This window comes from Oryctolagus cuniculus, chromosome 3, assembly GCF_964237555.1.
Source record: "Oryctolagus cuniculus chromosome 3, mOryCun1.1, whole genome shotgun sequence".
In the NCBI taxonomy this organism is placed as follows: Eukaryota; Metazoa; Chordata; class Mammalia; order Lagomorpha; family Leporidae; genus Oryctolagus; species Oryctolagus cuniculus.
Window position 1 is genome coordinate 153,111,660 of NC_091434.1, and position 15,388 is coordinate 153,127,047.

Here is a 15,388-nt window from a genome sequence, read left to right on the forward strand (position 1 = left end):
TTTCAAAAACAACAAAAGAGTGACTGTTGCTTTACTGTAAACCACACTCTCATCTATATCATGAACTCATTTTGTACCCTCCACAACTCGCAACACTGAAGCTCTGCGCATTGTAAAGACTTGCCAGCCACCACCCAGGTAGTTGAAGGATGAGAGCAAGGTTGGGAGGAAGAAAAAGGCTGTCTCAGCCATTCCCTCCCAACTGCAGGGACCCTTCAACGTGGGAAGTGTTCAGCCTGAATAGGAATCAAATAAATACAGTGAGATAATGTTTTCACATATGAAACTACAAATAAAGTCAAAGACCAAACAAAACCCAAATCAAAAAGCAACAGTGTTGCTAAGAATTCCTGGACACCAAGTCCAACTTTGTGGCTTAGGGGGTTAACCCACTGCCTGAGGATCCAGTGGTTACATCCCATATGGGCACCTGTTCATGTCCTGGCTGCTCCACTTCTGATCCAGCTTCCTGCTAATGGCCTGAAGAAAGAAGCAACAGATGGTCCAAGTGCTTGGGTCCCTGAACTCATGTGGGAGACCCACATGGAGTTCCAGGATCCTGGCTTCAGCTTGACCTATCCCTGGCTATTGTGGCCATTTGGGGAGTGAACAGTGGATAGATCTCTCTCTCTCTCTCTCTCTTTCAAATAAATCAATAAATCTTAAAAAAAGGAAGAATTCCTGAAAATCAGCACTTACATTTATTGCTGGTGGGAAGTTTGGAACCACCTTCCAAAATACTTAGAATTTTACATACCTTTTGCTCTGTGCTTGATCTTAGCCAAAAGACTGAGAAAGCAATGCCTTTTGCTTTGGAAATTCTACTTACTAAATTTTATGGTTAGCATTAAAAAAAAAGCATATGCCCCAAGATTCATAGTAAAATATTTGCATCAAAGAACTTTTTATTACATTTTATACAAAGGAAACCATATAATAGAAAAGTATTTATAGTTTATCTATACTTTATGATAATCTCATGTAATTAAAAATTATGTTAAGACAACATGTGTGAAAATACATCTTATTAAAAGTCAGGATAAACAGGTCACAAACATCATATATAATTTCTGTCAGTGACAGAGTTGTGTGTGTGATTTTTATGTAATATCAACTGAAATGCTAAGACACAGTTACTTCTCAGTGGTAGGATGGCCTATGATTTTCATTTTCTTCTTTCAGCTTTCCTGTTTTCCAGCATTTCCTGAATTCAAGAAGTGTCTTATGTAATCAGAAGTAAAAGTTATTAGTAACAATTGGTCTGAATGCTTACTGGGTAAAGGTCCCACTTCTAAGCATAGTACCCAAGTGTCAGCCTTGTCATATTGCAATACGCATTTGACCCAGCCTCTCACCATTTCAGAGGCATTTATTGTTCTTTTAAGGCTAAATCATCGTGCGTGCACATGGATCTCCCTGGGACATCTGTAACCATTCTTGTTCTTGTGAAACCCATGCCCACCCCCTTACGTCCCTCCTAGCCCAGAGTGTCTGATATTTACTTGGTCAAGGCTGAGTTGGTTGTTGTCTCCAATGTACTCCCATAGGGCTCTGTGTGATTTTTACTTGTTGTGCTGACCACATGGCATTCTATCATGTGGGATTTTTGAAGGGGCCTGGAAAACAGACATGGTGCTTCATGATAAGTATCTACTAGGTAAATGCATGAATAAGAGAATAACAAATTCCTTTGTTTCATTTTTAAATACTTTTATTTGCCCACTCCTTAAAAACTCTGTTTTCAGTTGTCTGAAGACTGAGGAGGTGTTACCCACCCATACATATCATAAGAACTCAGAATGATGGTCTTCAAGTTTAATTGCTTATATATTCCCAAAGGGGATTTTTGAAAATATGCCCTCTCTACATTTTTAAGTTGGTGTAGATTTTTCAACCTAGGTTTAAGTGAGGACAAATGATGTAATTTCCTTTTTATTGTATTGTCTAAGTGTGTTAAATGAATTTTTGTCAAAAGTTTAGAGCTGCAGTTTCAGTGCATTTAATTCAGAGGAAATAAATGCATTTATGAAGTCAGTCCTCATGGTCAAGCCAATCAGCTATGATTTTTCTGTCAACATATAACATATGTTATATAACATATGTTAATAACATATTATTTTCAAATATATCAGATTTATCTAAAAAATCTTATGATGAGGATTAGATACTTAATAATTTATTAATTTATTTATTCATTATTAGAAATTAAACAATTACTTAACTGGTTCATTATAATGCCGAATCCCCTAATTCATTTCTGAAATTTTATTCTGAGATAGGTAAGACATATAGTTACACTGCTTTAAATGTGAAATCTGGGTGAAATAGATTGGTTTTTCAATATTTCTTGCTTTGCTTTTATGGGACAGTCTCTTTCAGGAGAAAAACATTTCATATGGTCCTTTTGTTTAAGCCCCAGGGTTTTTTTTTTTTTAATAACTACAGATTTTTAATTTACTTTTTATTTATTTGAGAGGCAGGAGCAGACACAGCCACACAGAGCTCCCATCTGCTGGTTTACAGCCAGGGCTGGATCAGAACTCAAGCCAGGACTCCCAAGCAGCCTGCAGGGACCCAGCTACTTCTGCCTCGAAGAGTGAGCCTTAGGAAGCTGGAAGTGGGAGCAGAGCCAGGCTTCAAAGCCAGGCATTCCGATGGGGGTGCAGGCATCCCAGCTGGCAGCTTAACTGCCCCCGATAGGTTTTCATCCTCTGGAGTGGGGCATGCAAGACTCACACTAACTTGCAGAGTAGGTGAGAGGGTCCTCTCTTCTGTGTAAGGTGAGGGAAGGACAGCTGTGAGGGAGAACTCAAGAGAAATGATAGTGGCAAACTTTTGGACAGATTTATTTTAGGAGAGAGGACATTTGGATGTTGAGGATCTGAAAACAGATTCCCCGTAAAACTAGGTGAACCAGTTTCCTCCTAATCAATCCGCAGGGCTGTTCCTTTGGTTTGAAGACCACCATCCTAAGACTTCCCATGCAGGTAATAGACAAGGGGTTTTCTCCTCACCAACTACTCTCGCATAAATGGATTCGTTTAAATCAGTTCATATTTATATTCAGTGATAATTGCTTCAGGAAATGCTTTGAGTTTCTTGGAAGCTGCCACCAATCTGACTGAACAGAAGTCAGGTTTGTGTTGTAATTCCATTCCATGACCAACTAATTATATAACTTTAGTCATTTAACCTCTCTGAGTCAGTCTATCTATAGCTTTGAACAAAGAGGATTATAAAAATCTACCTCTTATTTTATGCTGAGTATTAAATAATAATGTTTGTAAACTAGCCTATAGGAAGTAAGTGTGGGTGTATTCAGTCTTTAATTAAACCAAATGTAATTTGATAATGGACAAAGATTTGAGAAAGTGCAATAATGTTTTCATTACAACTCTAAGTTTCCAATGTCTTGGATTGCGCATTCTAGAAACTGTGTGGCATATAATTTTGTACTGTAAACTAATAAAATATATGGTATAATGGGTCATATGCCATCTGCTTTAAATTAGTTGTACATAAAACAGATATCTATTGAAAATATCTGAAAACACTTTTCTTTTCAATTTTTTATAGGGATTTGGGGAATTATTTGAGAAAGCAAAGCAAAACAATAGTGATAGAAAAATCTCCAATGGTGATAACAACCTCTTCTTCAGTAATTTCTCACTTCTTGGTGCTCCTGTCTTGAAAGATATCAGCTTCAAGATAGAAAGAGGGCAGCTGTTGGCGGTGGCTGGATCTACTGGTGCTGGAAAGGTATTCTCTTCTTTTTCTCATCATTAAGAACGTAATTTGCCATGCATTCCTCCTTATTTCTCTAGCTTTTTTTTTTCTTTCATAATATGCGAAGATGTTTTGGAGAAATCAAGTTTTTTTAACAGAAACAAAAACTATACATATTTGTGCCATATGATGCAATGTTTAAATACATGTATACATTGTATAATGTCCAGTTGGGGTAAATATATCCAAATCCTGTAACATTTAACATTTCTTTATGGCTAAAACATTCAACATCCTATCCTCTAGCTCCCATGTTTTAAACAGAGAAATACACATTATTTAAATTACATGATCTATATTCACCCTAATATGCAATAGACCCCTAGAACTTCTTACTCTAACTGTAACTTACTACCCATTTATTGAAAAGATTGTTCTTTTTCTACCACATAGTCTTGGCACTTTTGTCAAAGATCAGTTGATTGTTTTTCGAGTGGCTTTACTTCTAGGTTCTCTGTTCCATTTCACTGGTCTATCAATCTGTTTTTATGCCAATACTGTGCTGTTTTAATTATGAAGCCTTGTAATATTTAATTTGTAACTTAAAATCAAGTGATATAATGCCTCCTGCTTTGTACTTTTTGCTCAAGATTGTTTTGGTTATTTGGGTCTTTTGTGGCTACCTATGAATTTTAATAGTGTTTTTTCTATTTTTGTGAAAAATGTTGGCTGGCGCCGCGGCTCACTAGGCTAATCTTCTGCCTGCGGCGCCGGCACTCTGGGTTCTAGTCCCGGTCGGGGCACCAGATTCTGTCCCGGTTGCCCCTCTTCCAGTCCAGCTCTCTGCTGTGGCCCAGGAAGGCAGTGGAGGATGACCCAAGTGCTTGGGCCCTGCACCCGCATGGGAGACCAGGAGGCAGCACCTGCCTTCTGGCTTCGGATCGGCACAGCATGCTGGCTGTAGTGGCCAGTTGGGGGGTGAACCAACAGAAAAGGAAGACCTTTCTCTCTGTCTCTCTCTCTCTCACTGTCTAACTCTGCCTGTCCAAAAAAAAAAAATGTCATTATATTATTGGTATTTTGATAGGGGTTGTATTCAGTCTGTAAATCACTTTGGGTAGTATGGGCATTTTAACTATACGAATACTCTCAGTTCACAAACTCAGATGCTTTTCCATTTCCTTGTGTCATTTTCAGTTTCTTTCACCAGTGAATTATAGTTTTCATTGTATAGATCCTTCACCTGTTTGATTCAGTTTATTCCATGTATATATTTGTAACTATTGGAAATGAGAGTGCTGTTTTGATTTCTGTTTCTTTTTTTGTTGGTATGTAACAAGACCACCTGTTTTTTTGTGTTGACTGTACTTGCAACTTTGCTGAATTTGTTAGTGCTAATAGTTTCTTTGTGAAGTCTTTGGCATTTTATATATAAGATCTTCTCACCTGCAAGCTGATGATTTGGCTTCCTCCTTTCCAATTTGGGGTGCCCTTTCTTTCTCTCATCTAATTGCTTTGGCTAGGACTCACTGTTCTATGCTAAATAAAATGGTGCAAGTGAGCATCTTTGTCTTGTTCTGGATCCTAGAAAAAAGCCCATCAGCTTTCTCCATTCTGTGTGATGTTAGCTGTTGACTTGTTACAAATCTGGCCTTCATTATGTTGATTTATATTCCTTTTAGATCTAATTTGCTTAGAGTTTTTATCATGAAGGGGTGTTGAATTTTATCAAATGTCTTTTCTACATTTGTTGAATTGATCATATAATTTTTGTCTTTGGTTCTGTTAACTGTTGATGTGATGTATCATGTTTATAGATTTGCATATGTTGATGATCCTTTCCAGGGATGAATCTTGCCTAATTATAGTGAACGATGTATTGAATGTGTTGTTGGATTTTTGTATGCTAGTATTTTGTTGAGGGTTTTTGTGTGTATGTTTATCAAGGATATTGCCCTGCAGCTTTCTTATTTTGTTATGTCCTATTTTGTTTTTGTTTTCTTTTTTTTAAGATTCTGTTTAATTTGAGAGATAGAGTTATAGACAAATAGAGGGAGAGACAGAGAGCAGGGTCTTCCATCTGCTGGTTCACTCCCCAAATGGCCTCAACAGCCTGCCAGGGCTGAGCCAATACAAAGCCAGGAGTTAGGAGCCTCTTGCAGTTCTTCCATGTGAGTGCTGGTGTCCAAGCACTTGGGCCATCCTCCACTGCTTTCCCAGGCCATAAGCAGAGAGCTGGATTAGAAGAAGAACACTGGGACACCAGCTGGCCCCCATATAGGATACTGGGTGGTGCAAGTGGAGGCTTAGTCTACTATGCCACAGTGCCAGCCCCAGGTTTTTTTTTTTTTTTTTTTTTTTTTTTTTTAATCAGGGTTAAGTTTGGTCTCATAGGATGAACTGGAAGAATTTCTTCCTCTTCTATTTTGTGGAAAAAGTTAAGCTGTGTTAAGTGGTGTTAATTCTTTTTTAAATGTTTGATGGAACTCAGCAATGAAGCTGTCTGGTGATGTGCTTTACTTTGATGGAGTTAGCTTAATGACTGATTCAATCTTGCTACCTAGTATTGGTGTATTTATGACTCTATTTCTTCATGAGTCAATCTTGGTAAGGTGTATGTGTCCAGGAATTTGTGTTTCTTCTAGGTTATCAAATTCGTTGCCATGTAGTTATTCATAGTAGTCTCTATCAGTCCTTTGTATTTCTGTGGTGTAGTTGTAATGTCACCATTTTCATGTCTGATTTTATGTATTTGAATCTTTTCTTTTACTTAGTCTAGCTAAGAGCTTTTCAATTTGTTTATTTTTTCAAGGAACTAGCTTCTTGCTTCATTGATTGTATTTTAGTATATGTTTTAGTATCTGTCATCTATTGGTGCTGAGTCTTCAGTATCGTTGTTGCTGTTATTTGAGAGAGACTATTAGAGACTAGAGACTATTAGAGAGAATGAGCTCCCATCTGCTGGGCCAGGTGGAAGCTGATATCCAGGAACTCAATCCATGCCTCCCAGTGGATGGCAGGGATGCAACTCCTTTATCTATCACATGCTGCTTCCCAGGGTCCACATTAGCAGGAGGCTGGAGTCAGGGACAGAGCCAGGACTTGACCTGGCATTTTGATATGGAACATCAGCATCTTAACTGGTATCTTAACCTCTCAGCCAGATGCTCACTCTGTGCTCTGAGTTTTATTATTTCTTTAATTTTTATTTTATCTGTTTTTGTTTTTCTAGTTCCTTGGTAAGTCTTTATTGGAGATATTTCTACTTTGATATAGGCATCAATTGATGTAAACTTACCTTTTAGTACTGCTTCTGCTGAATCCCATATGTTTTAGTATGTTGTGTTTCAATTTTCATTGTTTCAAAACTTTTTTTCGTAATTTTCCTTTATCTACTGGTTGCTCAAGAATAAGTCACTTAATTTCCACGTCTTTATGTAGTTTCCAAAGTTTTCCTTGTTACTGATTTCTAGTTTTATTGCATTAATGTCAGAAAAGATATTTGATATGATTTCTGCTTTAAAAAATTGTTCAGGCTTGTTTTGTAGTTGTATGATCTATGTGACCTGCCATATGATTTATCCATATGCTGTTGAGAGAAATGTGTATTCTATAGCTTTGGATGGAATGATCTATAGATGTCTAGTAGGTCCCATTCACTCTCCTGTTTCTTTTTTGATTTTCTGTCTGCATCATATGTCATTTTCTGAGAGTGAAGTGTTTGCAGAAATTCTTACATTAATATTAGGGCAATATTTGGGTATAGTGTCCCTTATAATATAAATGGTTCCAAGAATAATTTCCTCTGGTTTTTATTTCCTGATATTTCTGGTGACCTTTTACTTACTCATCTTTAGATTTTGAATGGTGTTTACACATGATAGGCATTCAGTAATTTCATTGAACAACTGAAACATCCATTTTTACCAGTCTTTTGCATAGGCATTTTTTATACTATTAGAATCATTGCTTAGATTTTTATCTCAGTATCAATGTAAGCAGGTCCCCATTTTGTTGACAAAGAATTTTAGAATATAGACTTGCTCGTGATATATTATGAGGAAAAAATATAGAATTGAGTGGTTTTTGAGGGAAAATATAGAAACATTAATTTTTTAAAAGATTTATTTTACTTATTTGAAAGACAGTTACAGAGAGAGGAAGAGACAGAGAGAGAGGTCTTCCATCTGCTGGTTTACTCCCCAGATGGCCGCAACGGGCGGAGCTGCACTAATCTGAAGCCAGGAGCCAAGAACTTCTTCCGAGTCTCCCATCTGGGTGCAGGAGTCCAAGGACTTAGGCCATCCTCTACTGCTTTCCCAGGCCATAGCAGAGAGCTGGATCGGAAGAGGAGCAGCCGGGACTAGAACCAGTGCCCACATGGGATGCTGGCACTTCAGGCCAGGGCTTTAACTCTGCACCACGGCGTCATCAGAAACATTAATTTATTCATTTATTGGTCTCTCCTTCACATCCCACCCTAAGAGTAACTTACCGTAAACCCAGGATATTTGGCAAAACATTTCTCAAGTGGGTTAGAGAGAGAGAGAGAGCTAACAGATCAAACTTTATTATTCAAGGAAGAGAAGATTTTATAGTGATTTTCAAGGATGTCAGCTATCATGCAGATAAAGGTTAACATTTGTTGTATTTAAACTCTCAGAAATAAGTTCACAGCACATAAAGTAATCAACTTAGGGAGCCTTTAATTATCTCTCTTATTGGAAAAGCCTGCCGGAGCAATGAGTATTTGACTCTCATTTGAACTGTGTGTAAGAAAAAGTGTAACGATCTTATGAAGCATTTTGAAGTACTTTCTGGAACTGTACCTAAGGATATAGGTCAGAGAAAAAAAAAAAAGAAGGGAGAGGGGAAAAGGGGAGGTGCGGAGAAAGAACAGGAGATAGAGAAGGAGGGGAGGAAGCAGAGAGGAAAAAGGAAGGAAAGAAAGGAGAAAGCAACAGTGCCACCATCAAGTAAAAATGGAAATAAAGACTCCAAATAGGCAGTGGTTTACTATTTTCTAAGATGAGGAGAGCTGTACTTTTTTTTTTTTTTGACAGGCAGAGTGGACAGTGAGAGAGAGAGACAGAGAGAAAGGTCTTCCTTTGCCGTTGGTTCACCCTCCAATGGCCACTGCAGCCGGCGCGCCGCGCTGATCCGATGGCAGGAGCCAGGTACTTATCCTGGTCTCCCATGGGGTGCAGGGCCCAAGCACTTGGGCCATCTTCCACTGCACTCCCTGGCCACAGCAGAGAGCTGGACTGGAAGAGGGGCAACCGGGACAGAATCTGGTGCCCCGACCGGGACTAGAACCCGGTGTACCGGAGCCGCAAGGCGGAGGATTAGCCTAGTGAGCCGCGGCGCCGGCGCCAATGAGGAGAGCTGTACTTTTAAGAATGCAGTGTGAGACATGGGAAGCAAAAGCCGCAGAAATTTTCTAATCATTGAATTGGTATCCACAATGGTAGTGAAACAATTTGCTTCTTTCTTCGATTGTTTTCCTATGTGTGAAACAGGCCTTTTGAGTAAAGTAGCTATAGTTGTGCATTTTCTTCTTACCATAACATTCTCCTTCTTAGAGTATTATGTTTTTCTTTTATTTCTAGTATAACATGACTAGAATTTTCACTGTTAAAAGAAATTACACCATCAAAGCAGTTGATACTAAAGATGTTACAGATAATCTAAGCAAGGATGTCTTCTGGTGAGAGGCAGTAATTGTGTTTCATTGTATTTTAAAAATTCATAGCTTAGGTATTTAAGGCCAATTCTATGAAAGATGAGTAAAAATAGTGTTGCAATTAAAAATTGCAAGACTTGCTGGCAGTTTCATTTCAGGCAGTTCTATTAAAGATTAATGAGCAGACAATCATTAGCTGGTGTTACAACTGCCTGGTATGGGAGGGAGTTATAAAGACAGACTCAGCTGAAGGCAGTGATCCCTCAGGAATAAGTAAACTCCTCTGAGAAATAAGGTTTGTCAACTTATCCAAGATGCTGCCTTTTTGGGGATGGAACAGTTTATGATTTTATCAGACAAAAGATCGAGCTAAAATATAAGATCAGATCCTTGAAAATGGTAACATTTTAAGTAAAACCTCACTCCGCTGCATTTGGTATTAGCTATCAAAAGTCTTAAAAATAATAATTCTTCTACTTCTATGACTTATCCTAATATGTTTGCAGAGATTTTATATAAAATTCTTCATAAAAACCTTTCTTTCCATAGCTTAAAATTGAGGGGAGGAGGAAAAGCATGGCAAATGGATTTGAATTGGGGATTGGTGAGATAAGTTTTGGAAGAGCTAGTGTATGGCATGTTATTCTATCAATAAAAGTGGTATTTAAGAATGAACTTGAAGGGTGTGTGTGATACACTCTTAATTAAGTGCAGAAAGACCTCCACTTACAAAATGGTATGTGCATTATGAACTACATTTTATTACAGCATATGTAAGTGTGTGTGTGTGTGTGTGTGTGTGTGTCTATATGTTATCTGGAAGGACAAATGCTATCACTGGAATTTGCATCTATTTTATATTCCTGGCTTTTCCAAAGTTTCAGCAATTCATATGTATTACTTTTCTGCTGAAATAACGTCATGTTTAATTTTATCACTATCCCCTGTTAGAATCATTTTGATTGGAAAAGCACACATCATCTTCATTTTTCTATCCCAAGGACTGTCATAGTGCATAGCAGGGCATACACACTTTTCACAAATCAGCTGGACATCTTTCCGACAACTTTGGTTGTTGTTCTCATCTACACTAAGTGTCCTATACTAAGGAAACTCCCTTGGATTCTTTTTAGGAAGCATTGCAGGTGTAAGAGCTTGCAATCCCAGAACCCTTGAGCAAAGTTTGGCTATGGCATCTCTCTGTGGTCAGGGGTTCTGTAGTTCACACCACAATGGAAACAGTTCTGTGGCCTTTTTGGCTGGGAGGAGTGATTGTGTCACATGGGTGGAATTTTCATGAATAGAAGTAGTGCCTTTATAAAAGAAGTCACAGAGAGACACTTACCCTTCTGCCAGCGAAGACATAGCACAAAGGCAGCTATGTTTATGAACCAAGCCCTCGTCATGCACCAAGTCTGCTGGTGCCTTGGTTCTGGACTGCCCAGCCCCCAGAACTATCAGAAAGAAAATTCTTTGGGTCAAAAGTCACCTGAGTTTGGTATTTTGGTATAGCTGTCCAAAGGACAATGGACAGACAGACACACGTTCAAAAAAATTGCTGTCTAATCTTCCATTGTGTGGGTCAATATTCTCTATTGCACTGAGTCGCTGTTGATCAACATTTTGATTGTTTCCAGTATTTTGCTAACATAAAGAACAACACTATAGACTGGCGCCATGGCTCAATAGGCTAATCCTCTGCCTTGCGGCACTGGCATAGCGGGTTCTAGTCCCGGTTGGGGCGCTGGATTCTGTCCCGGTTGCCCCTCTTCCAGGCCAGCTCTCTGCTGTGGCCAGGGAGTGCAGTGGAGGATGGCCCAAGTGCTTGGGCCCTGCACCCCATGGGAGACCAGGAGAAGCACCTGGCTCCTGCCTTCGGAATCATTTAGAATGTCTGCAAGTGTATCAATTAGATAGCTTTTAGAAGTGGTTTAGTATTTGTACTCTTACAGTTTTGATAGATATTGTCCAATTTTCTTCCAGAAGGTTATACTAATTTATGTTCATAAATAGAAGAGTGCTAATTTTGTTTTTTTTTTGCTAATGTGCCTGGGAAAGCAGCAAAAGGGGGTCAAGGTAATTGGGCCCCCACCATCCGTGTAGTCTGGCCCAGTCTGGGCTATTACATCCATTTGGAGAGTGAACCACTGGGTGAAAGATTCTCTCTCTCTCTCTCTTTCTTGCTCTCTTTCTCTCTTTCTGTCACTCTTTCAAATAAATAAATAAATCTTCTTAAAATTGCTGATTTTCCCAGAGCATTACCAACAGAGGATATTATCTAATTTTTGAAATTTTTCAATCTCATAGGGGAAAAGCATATGTCAGTATATTTTAAATTCACATTTCTCTTATGAATAATATGTGGTATCTTTTTATATGTTTAAAAGTCACTTATATAATCTAATTTTGCTGAAATATCTATTCAAATACATTGTATATTTTACTAATGGTCTGGTAGTATTTTTCTTTTTGATTTTAGAATCACTTTATATGAAGGGAAATTACTTATTTGTATGGTATTTGTTAAAATATTTATGTCATGTTGACTTTTTTCCTTTCCTTTAGAATTTTTTTAAAATGTGGTTTATTTGTTTTATGACTTTCTGACTTTCCTTAATTTTTTAAATGTTTATTTATTTTCACTTACTTGAAATTGACTGACAGAGAGAAGGCGGGGTGGGGGAATCTTTCATCTGTTGGACCCCAAATATCCACAACAACTAGGGATGGACCAGGCCAAATCTAGAAGCCAGGACTCCATCGGGTCTCCAACTTGGATGACAAGGGCCGTAATACTTGAGCCATTATCTTCTGCTTCCCAAGATGTGTTAGCAGGAAACTGGATCAGAAGTGGAGGTTCTGGGACTCAAATCAGCACCCTGTTATGGGACGTGGGAGTCCCAGGCAGCAGCTTAACCAGCTAAGCCACAATGCCCAACCCTGGCTTCCTGATTTTGAGTCATAGAAAATCTGTCTTCACTCCGGGCATTTTCTAATGTTCTCTATAAGTAAATATTTTATGGTCTTATTTCTTACTTCATTGTCCTGCTTGGATTTCATTATGCATTTAGTGTAAATACAGATACAAATATTTTGTTTTCCTTCCAGATAGCTGTACAGTTATCTCCCACCACTTATTGAATAGTCCATCTGTCCCTCCATAGTCCTAGATACCACCTCTATCAAATAATGTGTTTATGCATTGGATCTATTTTCATACTTCGGCTTCTGGGCTGTGAGTTTTGTCTATTTATGTATCAAGACACTTTTTAAAGTTATTGAGCCTTTACCATTTAATATAGGCATTAAAATATAATTAAGTCATCAAGTAATTATAGTTTATTGAATAGCTTCTTTGTTGTGGGACTGTTCAAGTTCCTGAGGATACAGTCATGAACAAACCCTACATGTCCTCACTCCCATCCTAGAGATCTCATGTTCTACTGGGAGAGGGCAAACAAATGGTAAATATAGGATGTAGGATGTCATGGGATGACAAATGCTGTTAAGATAAAACAGGGAAGGAAGACTTGGGGTAAGGGTGAAATTTTGTAAATAGGTGGAATGGGAAAACTCTCATTGAAAGGTACCCTTTGAGTAAAGATTTGTAGGAGGTGAGAGATAAGGATATCAGGGAAGAGCCTTTCCGGTAGAGGGTGGAGCAAATGTAATGCACTTGCCTGATTCAAAGAACAGCAAAAGGGTTGGTGGAGCAGGCAGAATGAGCCTTGGAGGGTAAACTATTGTAAGAGAATTAATGGGGCACAGACCATAGAGAGCCTTGTAAAAAGGCTTTTGTTTTGCGTGAGATTAGAGACTAGTGGAGAGTATTAATCAGAAAATAGTATCATTTGCTTGCATTGTAACAGGACCACACTGGCCAATGTTCCAAAATAGACTGTAGGAAGACAAGGGCAGAAGCCAGGAGGTGAATTAGGAGCCTTTTGTGCTAATTCAGACAAGTGATGATGGTGGCTTGATCCCTGCAGAGACTGAAGTGGTATGAAGTAGTCAGATTCAGAACATGTTTTGAAGGAGGAGCCAATGGGATTAAAGGATTGGTGAAAGATGGCATATAGGAAAAGTCATGGGCCGGTGCCACAGCTCACTAGGCTAATCCTCCGCCTTGTGGTGCCGGCACACCGGGTTCTAGTCCCGGTCGGGGCACCGGATTCTGTCCCGGTTGCCTGTCTTCCAGGCCAGCTCTCTGCTGTGGTCAGGGAGTGCAGTGGAGGATGGCCCAGGTGCTTGGGCCCTGCACCCCATGGGAGACCAGGAGAAGCACCTGGCTCCTGCCTTCGGATCAGCGCGGTGCGCCGGCCGCAGCGCACTGGCCACAGCGGCCATTGGAGGGTGAACCAACAGCAAAAGGAAGACCTTTCTCTCTGTCTCTCTCTCTCACTGTCCACTCTGCCTGTCAAAAAAAAAAAAAAAATTAAAAAAAAATAGAAAAGTCATACAGGAGTGAAGGCTGAGTTGGAACTTTCTGGATGGAGTAACTGGAGTAACTGGAATGATGAAAGTACCATTTACTAGAAAGATTATGGAAGTAACAGGCTTTGGGTGGAGCTTGATTTTGGCATGTTAAGTTTGCAATGCATATTTGACATCCAAGTAGAGGATGTACAAGTCTAGACTCCAGGGAGAGGAGTCTGGTGGTGTGAAGACAGGACCAGCTGAGATTCCAAAGGAGCAAAGTGTGAACCCAAAGGCATCCCAACTATGAGCAGGTTCAGTTGTCTGATAGAATCTCCCCAAGAAGCTGTGTGGGTTTCTTGTTCTTTTTAGATATAGGTTTTGAGAATTTTATTTATTTATTCTATCTAAATCAGTTTATGTAATTTTTTTCTGTCATCTAGGGTTAGTTTAGCCACACAGTTTTTCTTATTTATCCATTTTATTCAGCTTTTCAAAGCAGTCTCTTCTCTACTGTTAATTTATTCCATCTTTTTTATAGTGTATGTCTGCAGGTTTTTTTTTAAAGATTTATTTTATTTATTTGAAAGACAGAGTTACAAAGAGAGATAGAGACAGAGAGAGCGGTCTTCCATCTGCTGGTTCACTCCCCAGATATCTGAAGTGAGGAGCCAGGAGTTTCTTTTGGGTCTCCCTTCTGGGTGCAGGGGCCCCAAGGACTTGAGCCATCATCTACTGCTTTCCCAGGCCAAAGCAGAGAGCTGGATCTGAAGAAGAGCAACCGTGACTAGAACTGGTGTCCATATGGGATGCCAGCACTTCAGACCAGTGCTTTAACCCGCTACACCACAATGCTGGCTCCTGCAGCTTTCTTGATCATGGATTTCTTGTTCACTAGATAAATATGTAAAAAATAAACTTCATAACGACTAGCTTTTACATTTATTCATTTCAGTTGTTATGTTGTATCATAATTCATTTATTTATTATTTAATTTTTTAAAAAGATTTATTTATTTGAAAGGCAAAATTAGAGAGAGAGAGAGAGAGATTTAAAGATAGGGAGACAGGCAGTGAAAGAGATCTTCCATCTTCTGATTCACAACTCAAGTGGCTACAACAGCTGGGGATGGGCCAGGCCAAAGCCAGGAGCCAGGAGCTTCATCTGGGTTTTCCACATGGGTGCAGGGGCCCAGGCACTTGGGCCATCTTCTACTGCCTTCGCAGGTACATTAGCCAGGAGCTGGATAGGAAATGGAGCAGCCAGGACTTGAACTGGAGCCCATATGGGGTGCTGGTGTTGCAAGCAGGAGGTTAACCCATTCCACCACAACTCTGGCCCCTGATTTATGATTTAATGTTTATTAATTTGTTCTATTTTTTCTTCTGGTTATCCTGTTGTTCTTTTTAAAAAACAATTTTTTGTATTTTTGAGTCTTTCCTTTTATTCTGGGTAACATTTTAGATATATTGTGGATTCTATTTGATATGTAGTGTTTCTATTATATTGTTCTCTAGAAAATCTGTAGCTTTAGTTATTCTTTGCTCTTTGACCCAAAAGCTT

General features: G+C 39.0%; 1 protein-coding gene across 9 annotated transcripts in view; it reads left to right on the forward strand.

Annotated features, from left to right (window-relative positions):
* CFTR (CF transmembrane conductance regulator) overlaps positions 1 to 15,388 on the forward strand; it is a 260,245-nt gene that overhangs the window by 129,894 nt on the left and 114,963 nt on the right. For all 9 annotated transcript variants that reach the window (XM_051847977.2, XM_051847981.2, XM_051847974.2 and 6 more), the window contains 1 exon segment: positions 3,577 to 3,759. In XM_051847977.2, the coding sequence (XP_051703937.1) occupies positions 3,577 to 3,759 (183 nt within the window).